At 35.8% G+C, this 20,145-nt stretch overlaps 2 protein-coding genes across 5 annotated transcripts; both read left to right on the top strand.

The window, feature by feature from the left end:
* The first annotated feature begins 4,298 nt into the window (after positions 1-4,298).
* On the top strand, positions 4,299-8,323 carry LOC122026193. Of its 4 annotated transcripts, XM_042584840.1 has the most exons (3): positions 4,418-4,700; positions 6,706-7,418; positions 7,485-8,323. In XM_042584840.1, exons 2-3 carry the CDS (start codon positions 7,003-7,005, stop codon positions 8,164-8,166), a joined length of 1,098 nt encoding a protein of 365 aa, XP_042440774.1. In that variant the 5' UTR covers positions 4,418-4,700; positions 6,706-7,002; the 3' UTR covers positions 8,167-8,323. The 4 variants fall into 4 exon arrangements, with proteins under 4 accessions (XP_042440775.1, XP_042440776.1, XP_042440774.1 ...); XM_042584841.1 differs by lacking the exons at positions 6,706-7,418; positions 7,485-8,323 and adding an exon at positions 4,854-5,713 and having other exon boundaries at positions 4,299-4,700; XM_042584842.1 differs by lacking the exons at positions 6,706-7,418; positions 7,485-8,323 and adding an exon at positions 4,958-5,709 and having other exon boundaries at positions 4,299-4,700.
* Positions 8,324-8,511: 188 nt separating this feature from the next.
* LOC122026194 (cytochrome c-like) lies at positions 8,512-10,920 on the top strand. The gene is made up of 3 exons (XM_042584843.1): positions 8,512-9,011; positions 9,297-9,430; positions 10,706-10,920. Exons 1-3 carry the CDS (start codon positions 8,759-8,761, stop codon positions 10,796-10,798), a joined length of 480 nt encoding a protein of 159 aa, XP_042440777.1. The 5' UTR covers positions 8,512-8,758; the 3' UTR covers positions 10,799-10,920.
* The last annotated feature ends 9,225 nt before the right edge of the window (positions 10,921-20,145 follow it).

Genomic DNA, 20,145 nt, shown 5'->3' with positions numbered 1-20,145 from the left:
AGTTAGGTACTGTTTGATTTTGATCCCTGTGTCTAAGTGTGCAAGAGCTTAGGAGCACAGGAAGTCGAGCAGAAGACCCAGCTAGCGAGAAAGATGACACAGGAAGGGAGCCGATGGGCTCGGTGCATCTAAGGGACGAAAGGACTGCAGAAGAGTACACCGATAGACGATAAGAACGTATGCGACATTCGAGGGACGAGAAGTTGGAGTGGAAGCCTGCTCGAGGAGAATGTTAGAAATTGGGTTCGGGTGAGCTCTATGTCGGTTGGCCGCAATCACCCAAATGATCGGAGTAGCAGGAGAGCGGAAGGAGCTGAGCAAACCTGCTGGAGGCGCCCTCAACAGAGGTTGAAGGCGCCTCCGAGGCGCCCCATGCGCCTCCGCCATCTTCAGGCGGAGAGCGCCCTCCATAAGCATGGAGGGCTCCCTCCATAAGCATGGAGGGAGCCCTCCATAAGCAAGGGAGGCACCCTCCATGCCTATGGAGGGTGCCCTTGACCTGGCCAAAGTAGTCGTTGGCAGCGGATAAAGCTTTATCCGCTGCTGTCTTGCTGGAGGCGCCCTCCATCCATCTTGGAGGCGTCCTCAATCTACGGATATGATTTTCAGGAGCTATAAAAAGACATCTGGAGCTAGGAAATAGAATAACAACTGTTGTAATTAATTTCTTAGTCTTTTCTGAGCTTTCATAGATTGTAAGAAGCTTCTCCGCCTACACGAAAGAGGAATTTCTAGTGGAGCTTTGTAACATGTGGTTAACAACCACTGAGTTCTCAATCAATTAAACAATAGCCTCTTTTAATTGTATTAGTTGTTCATTTAGTTTATAATTATTGTGATAGTGATACTAATCTTAGTTGGAAAATAGAGAAAGTTATATTTTTTTCTCGAATTTAGCGCCCTCTTCTTGGCTTGTGCAGCCAGGTGGTATCGAGTCAACCGTCTCGAGGAAGGACTGTCACCGACTAACATCAAGATTAAGACGTGGCGATCCTGTTCATCCACAGTTCGAGTGAGACCGCAAATGGAAGCGTCGGGATGGGTATTATTCAAAAGCGATTTGAAATTCTATTAATAATGAAATATGGTTTTATAGTTCAAAACGAAGAATACCGGTGGACAAAGAAGAACAAGCCGACAGTGGCGAGCGGTAGCGAGTTCCATCTATTCAACATTCTTCCGCCCCAGGAGGTCAATCGAATCGGTAGCTATGACTCCGCCAAAGATCTCTGGGAGAAGTTTCTCATATCAAACTTGTTAAATGAATTTTCATATATCTAAAAGGTACACAAAATATAGGAATATGGTGTTGGGGTTGCAAGGTTGTAAACATAGTCCCATATTGAAAACACATGGAAAAGATCATGGGTTTATAAGATAAAGATATCTCCATTGGCATGAGGCCTTTTGGGTAGAGCCTAAGAGCAAAACCATGAGGGTTTAGGCTCAAAGTGGACAATATCATGCAATTGTGGAAATATCTAAATTCTTTTCGATCCAATAATTGGTATTAGAGCCTGAACTGCCAGAAGGTTTAATCGACGACTATGCACAAGAGCTATGGTCTGATTGAGTCATGTGGGTACAATATTGACCTCGAACAAAGAAAGTGGGGGCTCCTATGTTCAGATCAAGAGGACCAAACACCAAGCAGGAAGTTCTAGTTGCGGCTAGGCAAGAAAGTTCTAGTAAGTCGGGTGGACCGAGGGGCAGGAAGACCTGGTGGGTCGAGGATCGGGCGTGGGAAGCCTGTGGTCCTTTGTTTGAGGGGGGGATTGTTGGGGGCTCCTATATTCAGATCAAGATGACCAAACACCAAGCAGGAAGTTCTAGTTGCGGCTAGGCAAGAAAGTCCTAGTAAGTTGGGTGGACCGAGGGGCAGGAACACCTGGTGGGTCGAGGATCGGGCGTGGGAAGCCTGTGGTCCTTTGTTTGAGGGGGGGGATTGTTGGGGTTGAAAGGTTGCAAACATAGTCCCACATTGAAAACACATGGGAAAAATCATAGGTTTATAAGAGAAAGATACCTCCATTGACATGAGACCTTTTAGGTAGAGCCCAAGAGTAAAATCATGAGGGCTTTGGCCCAAAGTGGACAATATTATGTAATTGTGGAGATATCTAAATTCTTTTCAATCCAACATATGGTACCCCAGGATAACTAATTTTCATGTTTTAGGATATTTACGCTGACTCCAAATTAGATAAAAAAAAAGTACAAGTGGATGTCAATTACTTAGACCATCACTTGTCAGCTGGTTATTATGGACGATGCACACATTACAAGACTTTAACTTAAATTATAAACATACAAAAATCTTTATTGATAACATAAGTTCAATAAACTTAAAAAAAAATCTAGTGCATCATTCAAGAACCAAACATATAGAAGTAAGAGATCATATAGCTAAAGGAAATATTGAACTCAACTATGTTGAGTCAAAATTAAATTTGTTTGACATATTTACTAAACCATTATCAGAATTCGAATTTAGCAACTTACGCCGAAAATTAGGAATGTGTACAATATACTAGGAATGCTATTTTTAAAATAATTTTTCAAATGATTTGCAAATTCTAGGAAAAATTCTTTACTTATATTTTCAAAAATTCTCATGTCCTTAGTATTTTAAAATTAATTTTGGCCTTAGTCTAGATTAAATTCATAGAAAGCATATTCCTATATATCTAGGTATTGAGCATCTCACAAACACATTAGGCCTACATTGATTGTGTATTCTAAAACTTAGAACAACATGAGATGTATAAGCCTATTATCTAGACTTCAGATGCTTATATCAGTATATCAACACAAGTCTGAGTGAAAAATATCAAAATTACAATAATCAGGTTAAGTAATCCATTTTAATCAAACACTAAATGGATACATTTACTTAACTTGAGTAACCAAATGAACACTGCTATCTTCTGATAGTCAGTTAGTAAATAACGGTTAGACATTTAAGACCAAATTTTTAGATGAATATTTTTTAAATATATTAGGTTTAGGAGGAGGACAATTGAAAATAATTTTAAATTAGTATTTCTTTCCTAATACTTGTTACAAAAATCACTTTTAAAATTACTTTCAAAATTCTTTTTACAAAATACTTTCAAAAATACTTTTAAAATACTTATTTTGCAAAAATTCTTGTACTTTTTTAAACAATCTATTTTGAAAAATAAAATGCAAGTGTTTTAAAAATTATATTTTGAAAAAAAATATTTTGAAAGAATGAGCCAGGTCTAGCTGAAATCTAACATCATAGTGGAGTACCTTACAAATCGATTAAGTATCGGAGTAGATCATATTGAATATTTATTCCCAAACATCCAATGAAACCATAAACATGATTTTTGGCATCACCCTTTGCAACTAAACTGTAATTTTTTTTACATCACTACCGTATTTTACAGTAATAAATCTATACATACATCACTAAATCTTTAACTGTATTCTTCTACTAATTTCACTCTTGCTAGAAGTTTGTCTTTCAACGCTGACGTTCTTAACTGCTGTTATCCTTTTGGACTCCTCTTGAAACTCTTACGGATCACTAAACCCTAGCTGGTCTTTTGCAATCCCGCCAACTAGCACGAGAAGGAATGACAAGTGAAGGAGGTTCATATTTCTTTCGTATTTATAAAACTAGACAGAGAGATGGAGGGAGAGAGATGTTGAGAGGACGTGCATCCAAACTACAAATTAATTTTCAATTCAATTTGTAGCTTGGATGCTTGAAAAATGATGATTGAAAACACAAGATTGACAAGTTGCTAGAGGGGTGAATTGAGAATTAATTTTTTTTCTACCTCTGTTAGTATAAATCAAACTATCCTACACCTTTTAATAAATACAATATACAAATTACGTCTTTTTACCTTTATTCATTTCACTATTACTTTTTAAAACTCTACTTAGATATATATTTTTAATTGACACGTTATATTTAAGTTTTTAAATTTTAAATAATCTATTCGATTTCATACAATTTTTATATGGATTACTAAGATAAGCAGTATTCATCGTAACATCTGCTCACATCGCTATATGTCTAATCTATCGGGTCAGTCTGACCACGACATGGTTGCTCTGGCCAACTTTACTTGCATATTATGCACACACTTAGTTGCACTAATAATTTAGTAAAATGCCTTACATGTTAACTTTGTTTGTAATTGCGATATGTATTTAATTAGAGTCAATGTCCTACTTTTGCTTTATTATTTTTAAAAATTTTATAAATTATATAGTAATTTTGATTATAATAACTAGATGGTTTTACATATCGAGGCGGCAACGAGACGGGATGGCGTCGCTTCAGCGATTGCCACCTCGGCTCGGATTTCTTCTAGCCATCCTGCGGTCACCGAGCCACCTGACAGCTGGTGATGGTCTGTCATCAACCAACAAACCCCAACTGGCCAGCTGCTTCATCTCTGTGGCTTTGCTGTGTCGCTCGTGTTCGTCGTCCTTGCTGTCTCTCACGCTCCATCTCTCTGCTGTCGCCGTCCGTGAGAGTTTTCATTCTGCTTCCTCTGTCCATCTTCCCCTCCATTTCACGCCAGATCGGGCTTCTTCGCAGTCCTCTGCCCATCTAGACCCCGGGTCACCGGACTTGGTTCCGTCCTTGGTCACGGCGGTGCTCGAGGTTTGGGGTTCTTCGCTGCCGCTCGGAACTCTCTTTGCTCGCGATCCAGGTTCGTCGTGTCTCTTCACAGCACTGTTCTTAACTTTTTGTTAATTTGTTGTGCGATTTAAATGCTTTCAATACTATCCTTCGCCTGCTTAGTTTGAAGCTCATGTGTAAGTTTATTCTTTTGCTTTAGATCTCCTTCCTTTTTTGTTATTAGTTCTCAAGTTAAAGCAGTCTGCTGTTATCAATTGGAGTATGCAGAAGTCCTCAACATGCATTAGACGTTTTCCTTTCATTTTAAAGATATGTGATATGGTGTAGGCAGATATTGGAATTTGTATGAACCGAAGAGGTGGCTTTTTTTCTTCTTCTCATGTAATGTGAAAATGTTATGCATCTACGATGGGCGATGAGGTTTACTTTAAAATGACTGTAAGTTGTAGCATTCGTTTGTTCTTATAGGAGAGAATTTCTTTATCCAAAATCACATATAATATTTAGAAGAGGAAATAATACATAAATAAAACCATACCTTTTTCTATGATTTGTGTGTTTCTGATCCTTGAGTTCTCTCCATGACTTGTCTTTCTTTTGCTTCTCCCTCTTTTAATGGCCTTGTATGGGTTGAACATACAACAAACTGAGCGGGAAGACAGGACCTAACCTTTATATTATATACAAAGTACTAAACAACCTCTCACAGAGGGTTGCAGGAACGATGAAATGATTTATCCTGATCTAATCATACTGTATGGGTTAAGACTTTGAGTCAACTTGTTATTGTCTGATTTTAATTAAAAACTCAAAATTAATTATTAGTCAACGTTGCCATTAATAGAGAGAAAAATTCAACACTTCTCTCTTGTCAAATTATGTAGGCAGATACTACCTAATTTTTCACTCAATATATTGCTATTTCCTATCACTGTTCAAACATTGTGATAGAGTTATTGCTGTTTTTTTTTATTATTATTTTTCTCTAGTGAGCTTACTGGACGCTTTGCTAGTATAAGCATCTCCATCAGGTTAATTTTTTCAAATTGCTGTATATCCACACAACCCAGTATGGAAAACAGTGGAAACCACATACTATCTAGCTATTCCTTAGTGTTTGAAGTTTTTTATCATTAATGCATTAAGTATATAATCTTGAAGGGGATGCAAAGCCATAATTATACCGATTATTTGGTACTTAGATTGTATTCTACATTGAGTTCTATCTAATACTATATTAGAAATATTCTACCAATTAAATGCATTTTATTACCTTAACTAAAGTTTTCTTTTAGCTTCGCTCTATGTTCAGTCTAATTGTTTTAATTCGTCTTGTTGTAGTACTTATTGGCCTCTTTGAACTTGTTCATATTTTCTCACATTTTATCCTCTTATGGAGCTGTCTATCTCTCTTGAATAAAATATTTCTGTAATTTTTAATTCTCTATTTAGCAATCTCACACATTGGTTAATTCATATTTATTTTCTGTTCTTCTTTAGTAAATCAACATTCTGTATGTATGGAGGACCTTACCACAATCTTATAAATTCTTTCCTTTAAATCTATAAGGCACACAATGCTCACAAAATGCTTCCGAAACTTAAATCTAACAACTAAACTATAGTGTATTTTTATTCATATTCTTAATGGCATTTATTTATTTAATATTCTACATAAATTCTCCTGAAATTTTAACTAAAACCGTAAACTAGAATTTTGTTTTTCTATTCATATTTTTAAAGACGTTTACTTATCTGATGTTCTACTTACCTAAAGAACTTAAACCTTCCTAAGTGCCATGACCTTGAGGATTTAAAACTTTCCTAGGTGCCATGTCCTTGGATATTTATGTAATGGATTGAATAATTGGGCCTCTTAGTTGTCTGTATGCCCAACTAATTGCAAATATTCTTTTGTCCACTTATGTGCTCTCTAAATTCTTACTTATTTCAGTTGTATTTATTTTGTGACTTTTTCTAGAAGACTCAAGCATGCATTTTTTTCCTTCATTGAGACACTTAATTATGTTAACTTACTTGACATTCTACTTACCTAGAAGCTTAAACTTTCCTAGGTGATGTGACCCTGGGCATGGATGCCATGAATTGATCGATTAGCCTCCTCTTAGCTGTCCTTTATTGGCAAGCCTTTGAATGTGCCATGGAGATTCTCATGTGTTCAAGTCATATTACCTCCTGAAGTTTCTAGGACTCAAGTTTTCGTATAATAGACCTTAGACCAATTTTGGCCATCTTGAAGACTGCAGGCAATACTGGTCTTGGTCTTTTGTGGGAGCATCTTATTGTGGTTTTGTTGGGCTCTCAAGTATTGATGCCAGGAGAGAGTATGCGTGGAATTGGTGTTCCATGTGATGCTCCTGACCGGTTTCAGTGTCGATGCATTTGGCACATTGACCATATCTCTTGTGATCTTGTTCCATATTTTGGCTATACCATGCATCTACCTAGTTGTCCGCTTGCGTTCACAGATTCGGCAAAGGGATTTTCTCAAGCTTGGTTTCTTTAATGGGCCCTACACCACCCGCATTTTTCTCGTTATAATTGCAATTTGTTGGAGCTTAAGTGAAATTGCTAGGCTAAGTTTTTTGAAAAGAAGTTTGGGCTTCAGTTTGACATGGCAGAGGACTTTGTGCAAGCTTTACATCCTCTTCAATCTTGGCTTTTCAGAGCCTTCTGTCCTCCTTACAATTTTGTTCCTTCTACGTGCCTCTTTGCAGAAGAGGGAATCAGGCGCTTTGTCCTGGGGATGGAACAAAAAAACCATTGGGTATATTTTCATTTTCTCCCTTCCAATTTTTCTTATGCAACTTACCCTGGGTTTTGCTGGGCCCAGGCTTTTTCGCATCACAAAGGGTAGTGGAAAGAAGGACAAATACTTCACAAAAGCTAGTGTCTTGGTCGGAGAGAATTGCATATGTATTTATCCTCTGTTTAGCACTATTCTTCTGGGGATTTTTCATGCAGTCCTCGTCAGTTATATCACGTGCATTGGCATGCGGGTGTACTCTTCAGTGATCAACAAACAGCTTCTCCGACGGATCTTTTGGCTGGTATCCTCTGTTATTTTTTCTCTTCCAGCGAGGGTACTTCTCCTAGGTTTCTCTGTCCTACCTCAATCAGGCAACTTGACATGCGAGCTGATTGTATTCTTGGCCTTTTTGAACATGTTGTTTTGCACAGTGGTCGGCATTATTGTATTGGTCTACTTGCCAGTGGCAGATTCTATGGCTCTGCGAAGAAATCTAGAGGGTAGAGGGATAATAGACATTCCATATGATGATTATTACAACGACAGTGCAGCCCTTGTAGCCAACCAGAGCTGCAGTCGGGACACCAGGAGGAGCTCTGATGTATCTACAAAGCCTGGCTCGATATCTTTTAGGACGATGATCATGGATGACCTTCCTGGCTCAGATGAGATAAGCTTGTCGGTCCCTCTGCATATCGGTTCTCCTTCAGGTTCTTCAACACCGGTAAGGCACATTCTTCCACTTAGAGAAATCCCTAGATACTAAGAAGAACTTCAAATGTGCTGTCATATTAATGACATTTATGTTTTTTTTTTGTCGCATCTAAACGCAGTTGTACAATATTCAAATTTTTGTAGGCATGGTTGTTCCATTCGTTATCTTATTTACTTGGTTGCAATGAAGCTTACTCAAGGCTTACTTTAACCAACGAGTTTATTGTAGGAAAAGTTAACCAATCATCATGACATTCAACGTTTATTGTTTTTAATATCAATTAATTTAGATGATTAGAAAATATTAAATAAGGCATATCAATTAGAAGACTAGATGAACAATTTAATATTATTAATTACTCTATTAGTTACACAATTTTATTGTTTAACCAAATGAAGATTATTATAATCAAATAAAGAAATAGGATACTCTATTTTTTAATTTTGTTACTAATTGAACTATAATTTAAATGTAATTTCGGAAATATTAATTTTACGTGTAAGATAGATTAATTAAGGTTAACACATAATTACGTAACTGGGGGTACGCAAATGTCGCGAGAAATCGAGAACCTTCGAGGGCCTCTCCAGTTCCGTAGGCGTGGCATCTTCGAGCCAAATGACCAAAATATCCCTCTCCCGGTATGACGATCAATTTCCCGGTCAGCCGACAATTTAGACAGTTGGAGGAACGCTTTTATAAGAACCCCATTGCCGTGTGGGAGGAAAGGATCGGAAAAGTGGAAAAGGGAAAACGAAAGGGGAGCATCAACCTAGATCGATCGATGGCGTCGTTTGGGGAAGCTCCGCCGGGCGATCTCAAGGCCGGGGAGAAGATCTTTAAGACCAAATGCGCGCAGTGCCACACCGTGGAAAAGGGCGCCGGCCACAAGCAAGGTTTGTCAAAATAACTCTTGTCGTTCCTTTCCTTGTTTGATACCGGGTTATCTATTGTTCTATATATGTTGTGGATCACGCTTTGTTTCTTGTTTTCACCTCTCTTTTTTTCGTTTGTGAAATTGTCGGTACGTGATTATGCATAATAAGTGCATGATTGTGATCTCGGATTCTCGTCGCGAGGACTTCATTCCTTTTTGGGCTATTCTATGATCGTTTTTTCTTTTGTTCTAGTATTGAATCCTTTTTTTTTTTTTTCTGGTGCCTTTTCTCTTATGTTTACAGGGCCGAATTTGAACGGACTTTTCGGGAGACAATCTGGGACGACTGCAGGTTACTCTTACTCCGCTGCTAACAAGAACATGGCTGTGATATGGGAGGAGAAGACATTATACGATTACTTGCTTAACCCTAAGAAAGTATGCTCCTTTGAATATTTGCCTATGAATTTGGTGGTAATTACATCATTAGAAAAAAAAAATAAAGGAATAATATTTAGTAGCCATTTTTATTAATGGCCTGACTACCTCTGGAGAAATGGGAGTAAGAAAATTTGTTCCTTCTAGTTCTGTTCAAGTAAACAGGGCATTCTGATACACACACACACATACATACCATTTCAACATTAAACCATTTTACCAACATGAATTATTAGTCATGATCTATGTAAAGCTAAGCAAATGAGGCATCATGTTGCTAACAGTATCGTGGATGCCAATTTCTGTCCCTTGATGTATAAAACAAACTTCATATATAGCTTTTAAAATTGTGCTTAATCATGTGACATTACAAAATTATCGTGCTAAATGTAATATTTTTTTCGTACAAAAACTGTTTAGAGTTAGTATTAGAGTTAATAGGTTGTTTAGGATGAGTCCTCTCTCTCTCCATACACACACACGTAATGGTAATATGCCAAATTGCATGCCAAATATTGTCTAGATCTTTTAATACAGATTTAATTTTATTAGATGGTTTTTTATTTATTTATTTATCTCTGGTTGTTACACTATAGATTTTAGTTTATTCAAGTTCTTTGATCACAAATATGCCTGGTTGTAAATCTACCTCCTGCTTTTTATTATATACCATCTTAGTTCGTTTGTTCCCCATTTTATCACCATCTCTTTTTACTATCCTCATCTGTTAACACTACTTAAATAAATGTTGGTCATTACTATAATCATTATCTTAATTTTATTTATAACTCTTATTATTGACATATAGACAAAATTGGAATATGAATTTTGTTTGAAATTTCAACCCCACCATTGCCTTAACTACTTGGATTCAACATATGTGCAAGATCTTCCTAATAATTGGATTTGCAAAGTGTGGTAGTGATTTAGCTTTCATTTTTTAGTTTGATAGTTAGAGTGCTAACCTAGTATCATTTAGCATTGTAAAGATTTACAGTAAGTTTTGTGTATCACTCTACTCGTGCTAGATTTGTGTCTGATTCAAAGAAGTTTGTATCATTGTATACATATGCTAGTTTAGTAGTTTGTATCATTTTCTGTCTTTCTAGTCTGTTTGTTTACAGACATATTCATACTAAGTTGAGAGACCTTTTTCATGATAGACTTGGGCACATGATTCTTCCGTCGTCAAAACAACTTGATAACTGATATTATTTCCATTATAGATGGAGTTGATTATGTAATATTAACCAACGCCACTGTTTCGCTTTGCAGTATATTCCTGGTACTAAGATGGTTTTTCCTGGTTTGAAGAAGCCGCAAGAGCGTGCGGATCTAATTGCTTATCTCAAACAGGCAACTGCCTAAGGTTTTTGTTTGCCCTACTAGACACTTTTTTTTTCTCATTAAATAAGAATAACATGCTATGATGATTGTGATCAGGCAGTTGAGTTACAAAACATTCTTTACAAAGTTTACTATTGAATTTCCGATGGAGTGAATCTGTGTTTGTCTTCTGTAGAAGCTTCCAAGGCCTAAATTCCCTTAAATTTATCTATACTCAGGTCGATAATACTTCAAAAGTGTTATATATTATTCGTATTTTGCCAATTAAGTTTTTCTAATTTTTTGTTTTGTTTTGTTTTGTTTTGTTTTGCAAATTTAGCTATATAATCATCAATCGATTTACTATATTAATAACTAATCCCACGCAAATATTAATCAACAGTGTGATGAAGAGGAAAATTAATGCATGCGAAAAGATTATTAATATGAAATCATACAGTCGTTCGAGAGACTTCCGAAGTGACGCATTCGTCCTTTTCCTTTATTTTTTCCGTAAATTTCTAAATTTTAATTTTCATATTATCAATAACTTTAAAAAAACCAAATATATAATTAATTTTTAAAAAAAATAATTTAAAAGTTTTATTTGTCGAGGGTATAAATGTAATTAACAGAATTAGATGAGTACATACAATTTTGTTCTATGTCATTTTGAACTGTATTAATTTTTGTAAAATAAATTAAATTTTTTAACCCATTACTAAAGTACAGAGTGGTAATTTTTTAAATATAAATTGAATATTTTAATTAATTACTAAAGTGGAGCAATCAATCTATAAAATTATATAATCATGAATAATAAATTATAATGTAGGAATTGATTATTTTTTTTTAAAATAATTAAAGTCTTTAATATAGTGTAGTATCGAATTGATATTTGAAAATATGAATATAATTAAGAGAAATAGATAAGCACATGAAACTTTATTTCATATCATTCTAAATTTTTTAAATTCATCCGTCACTTTCGATCAAAAATTTTAATCGATATTTATATTTAAAAAATTATTACTTTTAATACAATATATCGAATTAATATTTGAGAATATGAATATAATCAGAAAAATTAGATTAGCACACATGACCTTATTCCATTTCTAAGCTCTTTAGATCCATCAACCATTTTCGAGTCACTTTTGATAGACCTAGAGAGCTCAGAATAACATGGAACTATTCATACCCTCAAACATCAATCCTATAAACCGTATTGAGAGCAATACATTTTTTTATCATAGAAAACTTTTTAAATTATTTTTTTTAAAAAAAATAATCGATTGCTACACATCAATATATTAAAAAGTTCGTTTATGTTTAAAAAATTATTACTCTCAACATGACGTATAAAAATAATGTTTGAGGACATAGATATTATAGGAGAACTAGACGGACACAAAGGACATGATTCCATGTTATTCATAGCTTTCTAGGTCCATTCCAACTTATGGATCTAGAGAACTCAGAATGACATGGAATTAGATCATCTATGTTCATCTAGTTCTCTTTATTATATCTATGCCTTCAAATATTTCCATATGGCATATTGAGAGCTGTAATTTTTGGAACACGATGTATGTCCAGGTAGGCCAGCTAGGGGGTGAATATCCCTGAAAAGAAAGTTGCTTTGAACTAAACATAAAATAAGTAAGAGAACAATAAGATTTACTTAGAATTGGGATGATTGTTAATCCAAGGTAATAAAAAAGCTCCACTAGAAAAGACTCCTTCGTTGAAGGCGGAGTTGTCTCTTATAGGCTTTAAAAGTATAGAAATAGCTAGGAAAAGTAATACAATAATTGATATTTAATTCCTAGCTCTAGGGAGCTTGTTTTAGCCTCCTAGAAAAAAGTTACCATTGGTTCACATCAGTTGGAGGTGCCTCTAAAGGGATCTAGGATGCCTCTAAGAGGATAAAGATTATCCTCTTTTCAACGGTAGCCTAACGGTTACTTTTCATTGGAAGTACCTCTATTGAAGCTCCAAAGCACCTCCATGAGAGGCGCGAGGGTGCCTCCAGCTTCCATCAAGAGGCGCGAGGGTGCCTCCACAAGGACGAAGCTATGTTCAAGCCTACGCTAGGTATAGCCCGGGGGTTGATAGCAATCAAAGAGGAAAAAAAACCCAGATTTACCATGGGAGAAAGAAAAAAAAAACATGAGAGAAAGAGGAAATAGCTCAAGTGACAGTGTCAACATCAACACTCATAGCCCACAATCCGAGTAGGACATCCGGACTGGCACCTTCATTGCGCCTCCAGCTTCCATCAGAGTGGCGCCTCCAACCTCCATCAGGGTGCCTCCGTCAAGAGGCGAGAGAGCACCTCCAACCATCTTAGAGGAGTCAACAACCAGCTTGGAGCTACCTCCAGCCCGTCTAATTAACCTCTAAATGGTTAACTTTTCCTCGCGCTTCTTTGGGTTTCTTTGGGTGATGCTCCAACCGTCAGGAATTGAGCTCACCCGAACCAACTCCGATCTTCTCCTCAAATAGATTTCCTCCCCGACTTCTCATCCCTTGAATGCTTTGCTGCATCCTTCTCGTCCATCGGTGTACTTTTCCACAGCTTTTCATCTCTCGGATGCACCAAGCTCCTCGTCGACTTGTTTCCCGTGCCATGCTTCTCGCTCACCATGTCTTCCACTCAACTTCTTATATTCCTAAGTTTTTGTACACTTAGACACAAGGTATCAAAAGACACATGACCTAATTTAATTCGGTTGATCACATCAAAACCAACTTGAGGTACTTACACATGAATGTGTTCAAAAAATCCAATTCATGTTAAAAATTTGTTGCTCTCAATACAGTATCGAATTAATGTTTGAAGGCATAGATATAATCAGGATAACTAGACGAGCACTTAGGACCTTGTTTCATGTTAATTTTAGCCAAAATCTACTGATGGTCTTAGAGAGCTCAGAATGACATGGAACAAGGTCTTATGTGCTCATCTAGTTCTGCTGATTATATTTATACTCTCAAATATCAATTTGATACACTATATTGAGAGTAGAGAATTTTTTATCATAGAAGGCTTTTTAATTTTTTTTTAAAAAAAATTAATTGAAATCGATTAATGTTACTGTCCATGATTATAGAACTTTACCAAATCGATTATTACACTATAATAATTGATTCAGCGAGCGAAAGGGAATGGCTGAAGGGGCTTAATTGATATCAATTATGCGATTTGGTTATTTTCAAAGTTGCCTGTAGTATGAAACTTAAACTACAAGGTTCAATAATGTATCTTTTTTTTATGTGTCAATCTCAAATTTTTTATTAGAATTCAAACTTCCCTAGTGATTGTTGTTTTTTTTATTGTTAATAATGTTACATACACATTTTTTCTTTTCAAATTTATCACACTTTTTTTTAATATTAGGTATCTAGATTTTACCATTTGACTAGTTCTGAGATAGATAGTTCGATCTCATATTTCACCTAATGAAAGATATAGAATTTTAAACTTTGGTGGGGAGGGAGCCATATAATAAGTAATGAAAATAATTATTAGACGTGGTATATAGTTTTGAATAATAAAATATAATAATTAAAAAGATAAATAGAATACTCAAAGTTAATATTAATATATTATAAATAAAAAAAAACTAAAGTTATTTTAAAGATATATTCAATTAAATATTAAATATAATTTTCTAATCAGAAGGAATTTAGCCTTCTTTAAAAATTTTAAAGTGTTCAGTGACAGTTTCTATATTCACATTTTTAGTAATTTCTCTCTCAATATATATTATTAACATATTTGAAAAAAAAAAATCCTTCATTTCACTCTGAAGCCTCGTTATCCCTCATCTATTGAAGCAAATTTTTAGTAGATAATACAAGCTTTATTTCATCATAAATAGATATTGCATATTGAGACGGAAACTGTTGGCGCAAGGTAGGCCGGAGGGAGGGGAGGTGAACTGGCTGTAAAAAAAACTTTTCTCGACTTTTAACTCAGATTAGTAAAAAGAGATAGAATAAATAAACAAAAAAAAATGAGGCCAAAAGAGTTACTTGGTTACAACCGGGGAGGTTGTTAATCTAAGGCAAGTAAACACATTAAAGATCTCTTTGTTTGAAGGTGGAGAAGTCTCTTACACTCATTGGAAGCTCAGAAACTAGCTAGGAAATGAATATAACAGTTGTTACCTATTTTCTAGGTCCAGGGGTTTTTTTATAGCCCCTAAAAAATCTTATCCGTGGTTGGAAGGAACCTTCCACAGAACTGGAAGGCGCCTCCAGTGAGGCGCAGTGGATAAAAGTCTATCCACTGCCAACGGAAAAATCTGCCTGGTCGAAGGCGCCTTCCATTGCTGGTTGAAGGTGCCTTCTGCCTGAAGGTCACAGAGACGCCTTCAACTCCTGTTGAAGGCACCTCCAACAGCTCCATAGCTCCATTTTAGCTCTTCCGCTGCTCCGATCACTTTGGTGATTTCAGCCAACCGAAATAAGGCTTACTGATAACCATGATTTTATTGTATTATTTTGATTCATATATGCATGGTTTGATGTTGATTTCATAGGTTTAAATCATGGTTACATCGTATTCTATGCATTGTATCAATTTTGGACTTAATTACAAATTATTTTATTTTGTATTATTTGATGCTAATAATTGATTCTTATTTTGTAGGCATCAAAGGATATTGGATTTGGATCTATTTGGACCGAATTTGTGCTCGAATCGGAGTTGAAACGAGAAGATCAAGCTGCGGAGCATTATGGACCGTTCATCGAAGATTGGACAGATCTGAATCATCCAGTGAAGATCTGGTCGATCCGACCTAAGGGAGACTAGATCCAGACCCTTGATGAAGATCAATACCTCCGGATCGGATTTTGGGTGGCTTTTCACCGTTGATCAAGCTCCAAATCGCTCACAGTCGTCCGTTCAGATCTGGGTCAGATTTAAACCCAGAAGCTACAGTACACTTCTCTTCGTCGATCTCCATAGCGCAGCTTCGTCCCGCGCGCGCATTTTCTTTCGAATTCCAGCCCCTTTCCTTCTCCAATCATCCTCTCAAGCTTCAACCTCGGTGGATAATCTCTACAATAACTCATCCCGATCTTCTGGAGCCATCGGAGGGTGTTCCCTCCGATGGAATTTGTCTCTCGGCAATCCTCTGTTCCATCTCAGATTTGGAGGTGTTCCTCCAATCTGAGACTCTGATTCCCATCAGCAACGCTTGGAGGTGGTCCTCCGGTGTTCCTGAGCTCCATCCGACAGCATACCATCATCCATAGCTTCCATTCAGATTCAGAGATCAGATTTGCAGATTTCAAGTCATTCTTGGGTTTAGGGTTGTTCTAGCTCGCCGAAGGTGGTCCGCCGGCGTTGTTGAGTATACCTTGAATTGAGACGCAGCTGAGGTTCTTCATTGAGGTCCGGAGTTGGGTGTTCTCGACTTTGACATTCTTGTGTGACGGCAAGAGTGTGAAGTTTGTATGGATTGGTTGTGAGTTGGATCGGTTAGGGTTTATTTCCTTTTATTACTGTTTTGTAGTTTGGCACAGATTTATTTTAATGTTTGTTATGTTTTTAGCAAGTAATTTAGCATTTCATTTCATTGTTGAAGCTCTACTTGTGTTTAATTTGTGCTTGGTTAATTGTTAAGTGGATAGGTTTTAAATTAGGGTTTTAAATGGTGCTTTAGATTAGGTTTTTCTGATGTCTTGCTACTTATTTCTAAGCTTAAGATTAGATTCACTTGTGTTTTGTATTTCATTTTTAGTTTAAGTGTGTTAGCGATTTAATCAAAACGTAGGGTGACAATGCGTTATGGTTTGATTGTTGGCACCTAGTTAGATTTCTTTTATGCATTAGAGTAATTTCTTTATTGTTGTGCTTTACTTTTGTTAGATTTAAATTCAAGTTAAACCCCCCATTTTCATATTAAAAATCTCAAAAATAGGAATAACGTACAATCCTAGGTTATCATCCTACCCGCTAATTCCTCAAGGTTCGATCCTGGGCTCGTTATTACAACATTATTGTGTAGTTAAGGGGTTCAGTAGAAATACATTGTTAATTTGTTTTACGAGTATGACAAACTTGTTATCACTTATTCGAACCTAATTTCCGACCTTCTCCTCGAGCAGGCTTCCACTCCGGCTTCTCATCCCTTGAATGTCACACACGTCATTCTCGTCCACCGGTGTACTCTTTCGTAATGCCTCATCCCTCGGATGCACTGAGCCCGTCGGCTCCCTTCCCGTGTCATCCTTCTCGGTAGCTGCATCTTTCGCTCGACTTCTTGTGTTCCTAAGCTCCTGTACACTTAGACACAAGTGTTAAACACTAATAGCACCTAACATGACTTGGTTGATCACATCAAAATTACCACGGGGTACCAACAATCTCCCCCCTTTTTGATGTGATCAAACCTAAGTTAAGTTAGGGTAAACCATAAATAAAAAATAGTTATAAAAATTTTGCAAGTAAAAATTTTACAAATACAAAAATTAAAATTTGTAATTTGTTGTACTACTCTCCCCTAGACTTAATCTCTTTTACTACTCCCCCTTTAGATCACATTAAAAATAGGGTACTTTCAAAAGTCTAAGAGTAAAAAAAATTCTAACTGATAAAAGATAAGAATTAATTAAAAAATATATTTTTAATTAATTTTTTAACAGAAAATTAAGGTATTTTTATAACTTCTAAAGGTGCGTTTGATTGGGGGTTATCCCTGATAACCAAGGTTATCAACAAAAACCCTGTTTGGTTTAGGTAATCGATGATTCCTGAGTAATGTTCTATGCCCGATACGTCAGCAAAAGGGGCATGCAACCAGGAATCGGAAAACCTTGGAAAACTGAGGTTTTTCTTGATTCCGGGGTTATCGAATTTTTTTTACCCAAAATATCCTCGGATAAAAGAAAAATGTGAAAAAAAAAGTAAAATGTAAAGAAAAAAATGAAAAATACAAAAAAAACAAAATTTAAAAAAAAATGTAATTTTTTTTTAAAAAAATATTAAAAAATAATAAAAAAATTAAAAATGGTAAAAAAAACTTTAAAAAATAGAAAAAAACATTAAAAAATTTAAAAACTACAAAAAAAAACATAAAAAATAGAAAAAAAACATAAAAATTTTAAAAAAGTAAAAAATAATAAAAAATGTTTTAAAACATTAAAAAATAAAAAAAATAGAAAAATGTAACAAACCCTAAAAAAAATTAAAAAAATTAAAAAATATAAAAAATTAAAAATTAAAAAAACATAAAAAAATAAAAAATATATAAAAATATATATATAAATAAATAAAATGTGAAATTATAGTAAAATATAATAAAGTTTAAATAATAATAATAATAATAATATTATTATTATTATGTATAGTTGGTTTTGTAACTAAGGGTAATTTAGTAAAATATTAAAGTAGGTTATTCATTAAAACCTTCAAACAAACATGTTTTTGTTGCATTACTTAGATTGAACCAAACAACATTTGGTTATATTTTATTCCCCATAACATTGGTTATGTGATTACTTGGTAATCACATAACCAAGGTTATATATGATAACTTGAACCAAACGCACCCTAAATGTTTAACAGTTAGTCAATTAAATACTTATTTCAATAATTAGCTTCCAGGTTGTGACGAGGTATTAGGCCTTCTTGGATATTGGAACAACAACCACTTTTTAGACAAAGTCTCTTAAAAAAATTCAATATTTAATTTTCTCTTAAAGTCTTAAGTCAAAAAATAATTAATCTAAATATGATTTTGGAATCCAAAATAGATTCCTTCTAACTAGGTTAACTAGGAATCTCTTAGGTACGTATTTCTTTAAAATTTTTCTAATTTAGCCCTTATGGTATTTAAGGTACCAATTCATCCACTATATTTTCTAATATGTTGAATATTTAAGCATGTGTGATTTTTCAAAGTTTTTATCTCTTTTTGCTATTTTTCATTCTCAATTTTAACTTTATCAAAGTCTTCTGATCGACAAGATTTAGCTAGCATTGATTTTAATTTCTTAACTTCTTTTTCTAATTTATAGTAATTTTTTGTTAATAATTTAATAAATTGAAATAATTTGTCAGGAGGAAGAGATCGTACCTGACTTACCTTGTCGATCCCTTGATCTAAAGCTCCCCCTAAAGTATTGCTTTCTTCCGATGTCGCTCCCCCTTCATCGATGCTTTCGATGCTCATTTCGGATGAGCTTGCTTCATCTCCTTCTTCTTGGTGACTTACCACTAGCGCAAGTCCGGTGATGGCTTTAATTTTCGATTCAGATGATGTTTCGTCCCACAATGCCTTCATATTCTTGTACTTATTCACTTGGGTCAGCTTCTTGTTCTTGCTCTTGTCCTTGTCTTTCAATTTAGGGCAGTTATCTTTCATATGCCCTTCTTCATTGCAATGGTAGCATCTTATCCTTCTTTTTCTATCCTGCACTTGATTAAATCTTTTAGTTTTAAATAACTTTTTAAAGCTATGTATTATCAGTGCTATTTCACTATCATCGAGAGAAGATTCTAAATCTTGTTCGCCTTCCTTTACCTTTAAGGCAATGTTATGCTCCTTCTTCGTGTTGGACCGCGTTGGCCGACTAGAAGGGGGGTTGAATAGCCTACACAAATAAAAATAAAACTACCCTTCTTGGATTTTCAAAAGAACACTTGCATTAATTAAAGAAATAACTAAAAAGGTAGAGACACCAGACTTTTGACTTGGTTACAACCGGGGAGATTGTTAATCCAATGAATGAACCGCACTAGTATCTCCTTCAGGTGGAGAAGCCTCTTACAGCAATGACGTACAAAAAAGAGAAGCTATACTAAAAATGGAAGCGCACAAGTGTTGGTTTGCTAATTGCTTGAATGAATGAAAAGCTTCTGGACCAAGGTTGTATTTATAGCCTTGGTTGGGGCACCTGGAGGGGATAAAATTTTATCCCCTTCGCAACAGATCGCGGTCAAACGTGATTCGATCAAAAACCGGGTTCCGAGCGCCCGGAATCGCTCCGGGCGCCCGGACCACTAAAGTCAACCTAGTTGACTTTTAGTCCAGGCCCTCTGCTCCGGTGTTGCTCGCCTCGGTCCGGGTCTTCCGCTCCGGCTCCGCTCGCTTGGGTGACTTCATTCAACCGAAATAAGGCTCACTCGAACCCAATTTCGGTCTTCTCGCGTAACCTTCCGCTCTGACTTCTCGTCCCTCGAAAACGTCGCGCGCCTCCTTCTCGTCCGCCCGCGTACTCTTCCGTAGCACCTCGTACCTCAGACGCACCGAGCTCGTTGGCTCTCTCCCGTGTCGTCCTTCTCGCTAGCTAGCTGCGTCTTTTGCTCGACTCCCTGTGTTCTTAAGCTCATGCACACTTAGACACAAGGTTAAAATACCACAGGACTT

This window comes from Zingiber officinale, chromosome 10A (assembly GCF_018446385.1).
Source record: "Zingiber officinale cultivar Zhangliang chromosome 10A, Zo_v1.1, whole genome shotgun sequence".
Classification (NCBI taxonomy): Eukaryota; Viridiplantae; Streptophyta; class Magnoliopsida; order Zingiberales; family Zingiberaceae; genus Zingiber; species Zingiber officinale.
Note: the sequence above shows the minus strand (reverse complement) of the source record. Positions and strands in the feature narration are given on the sequence as shown.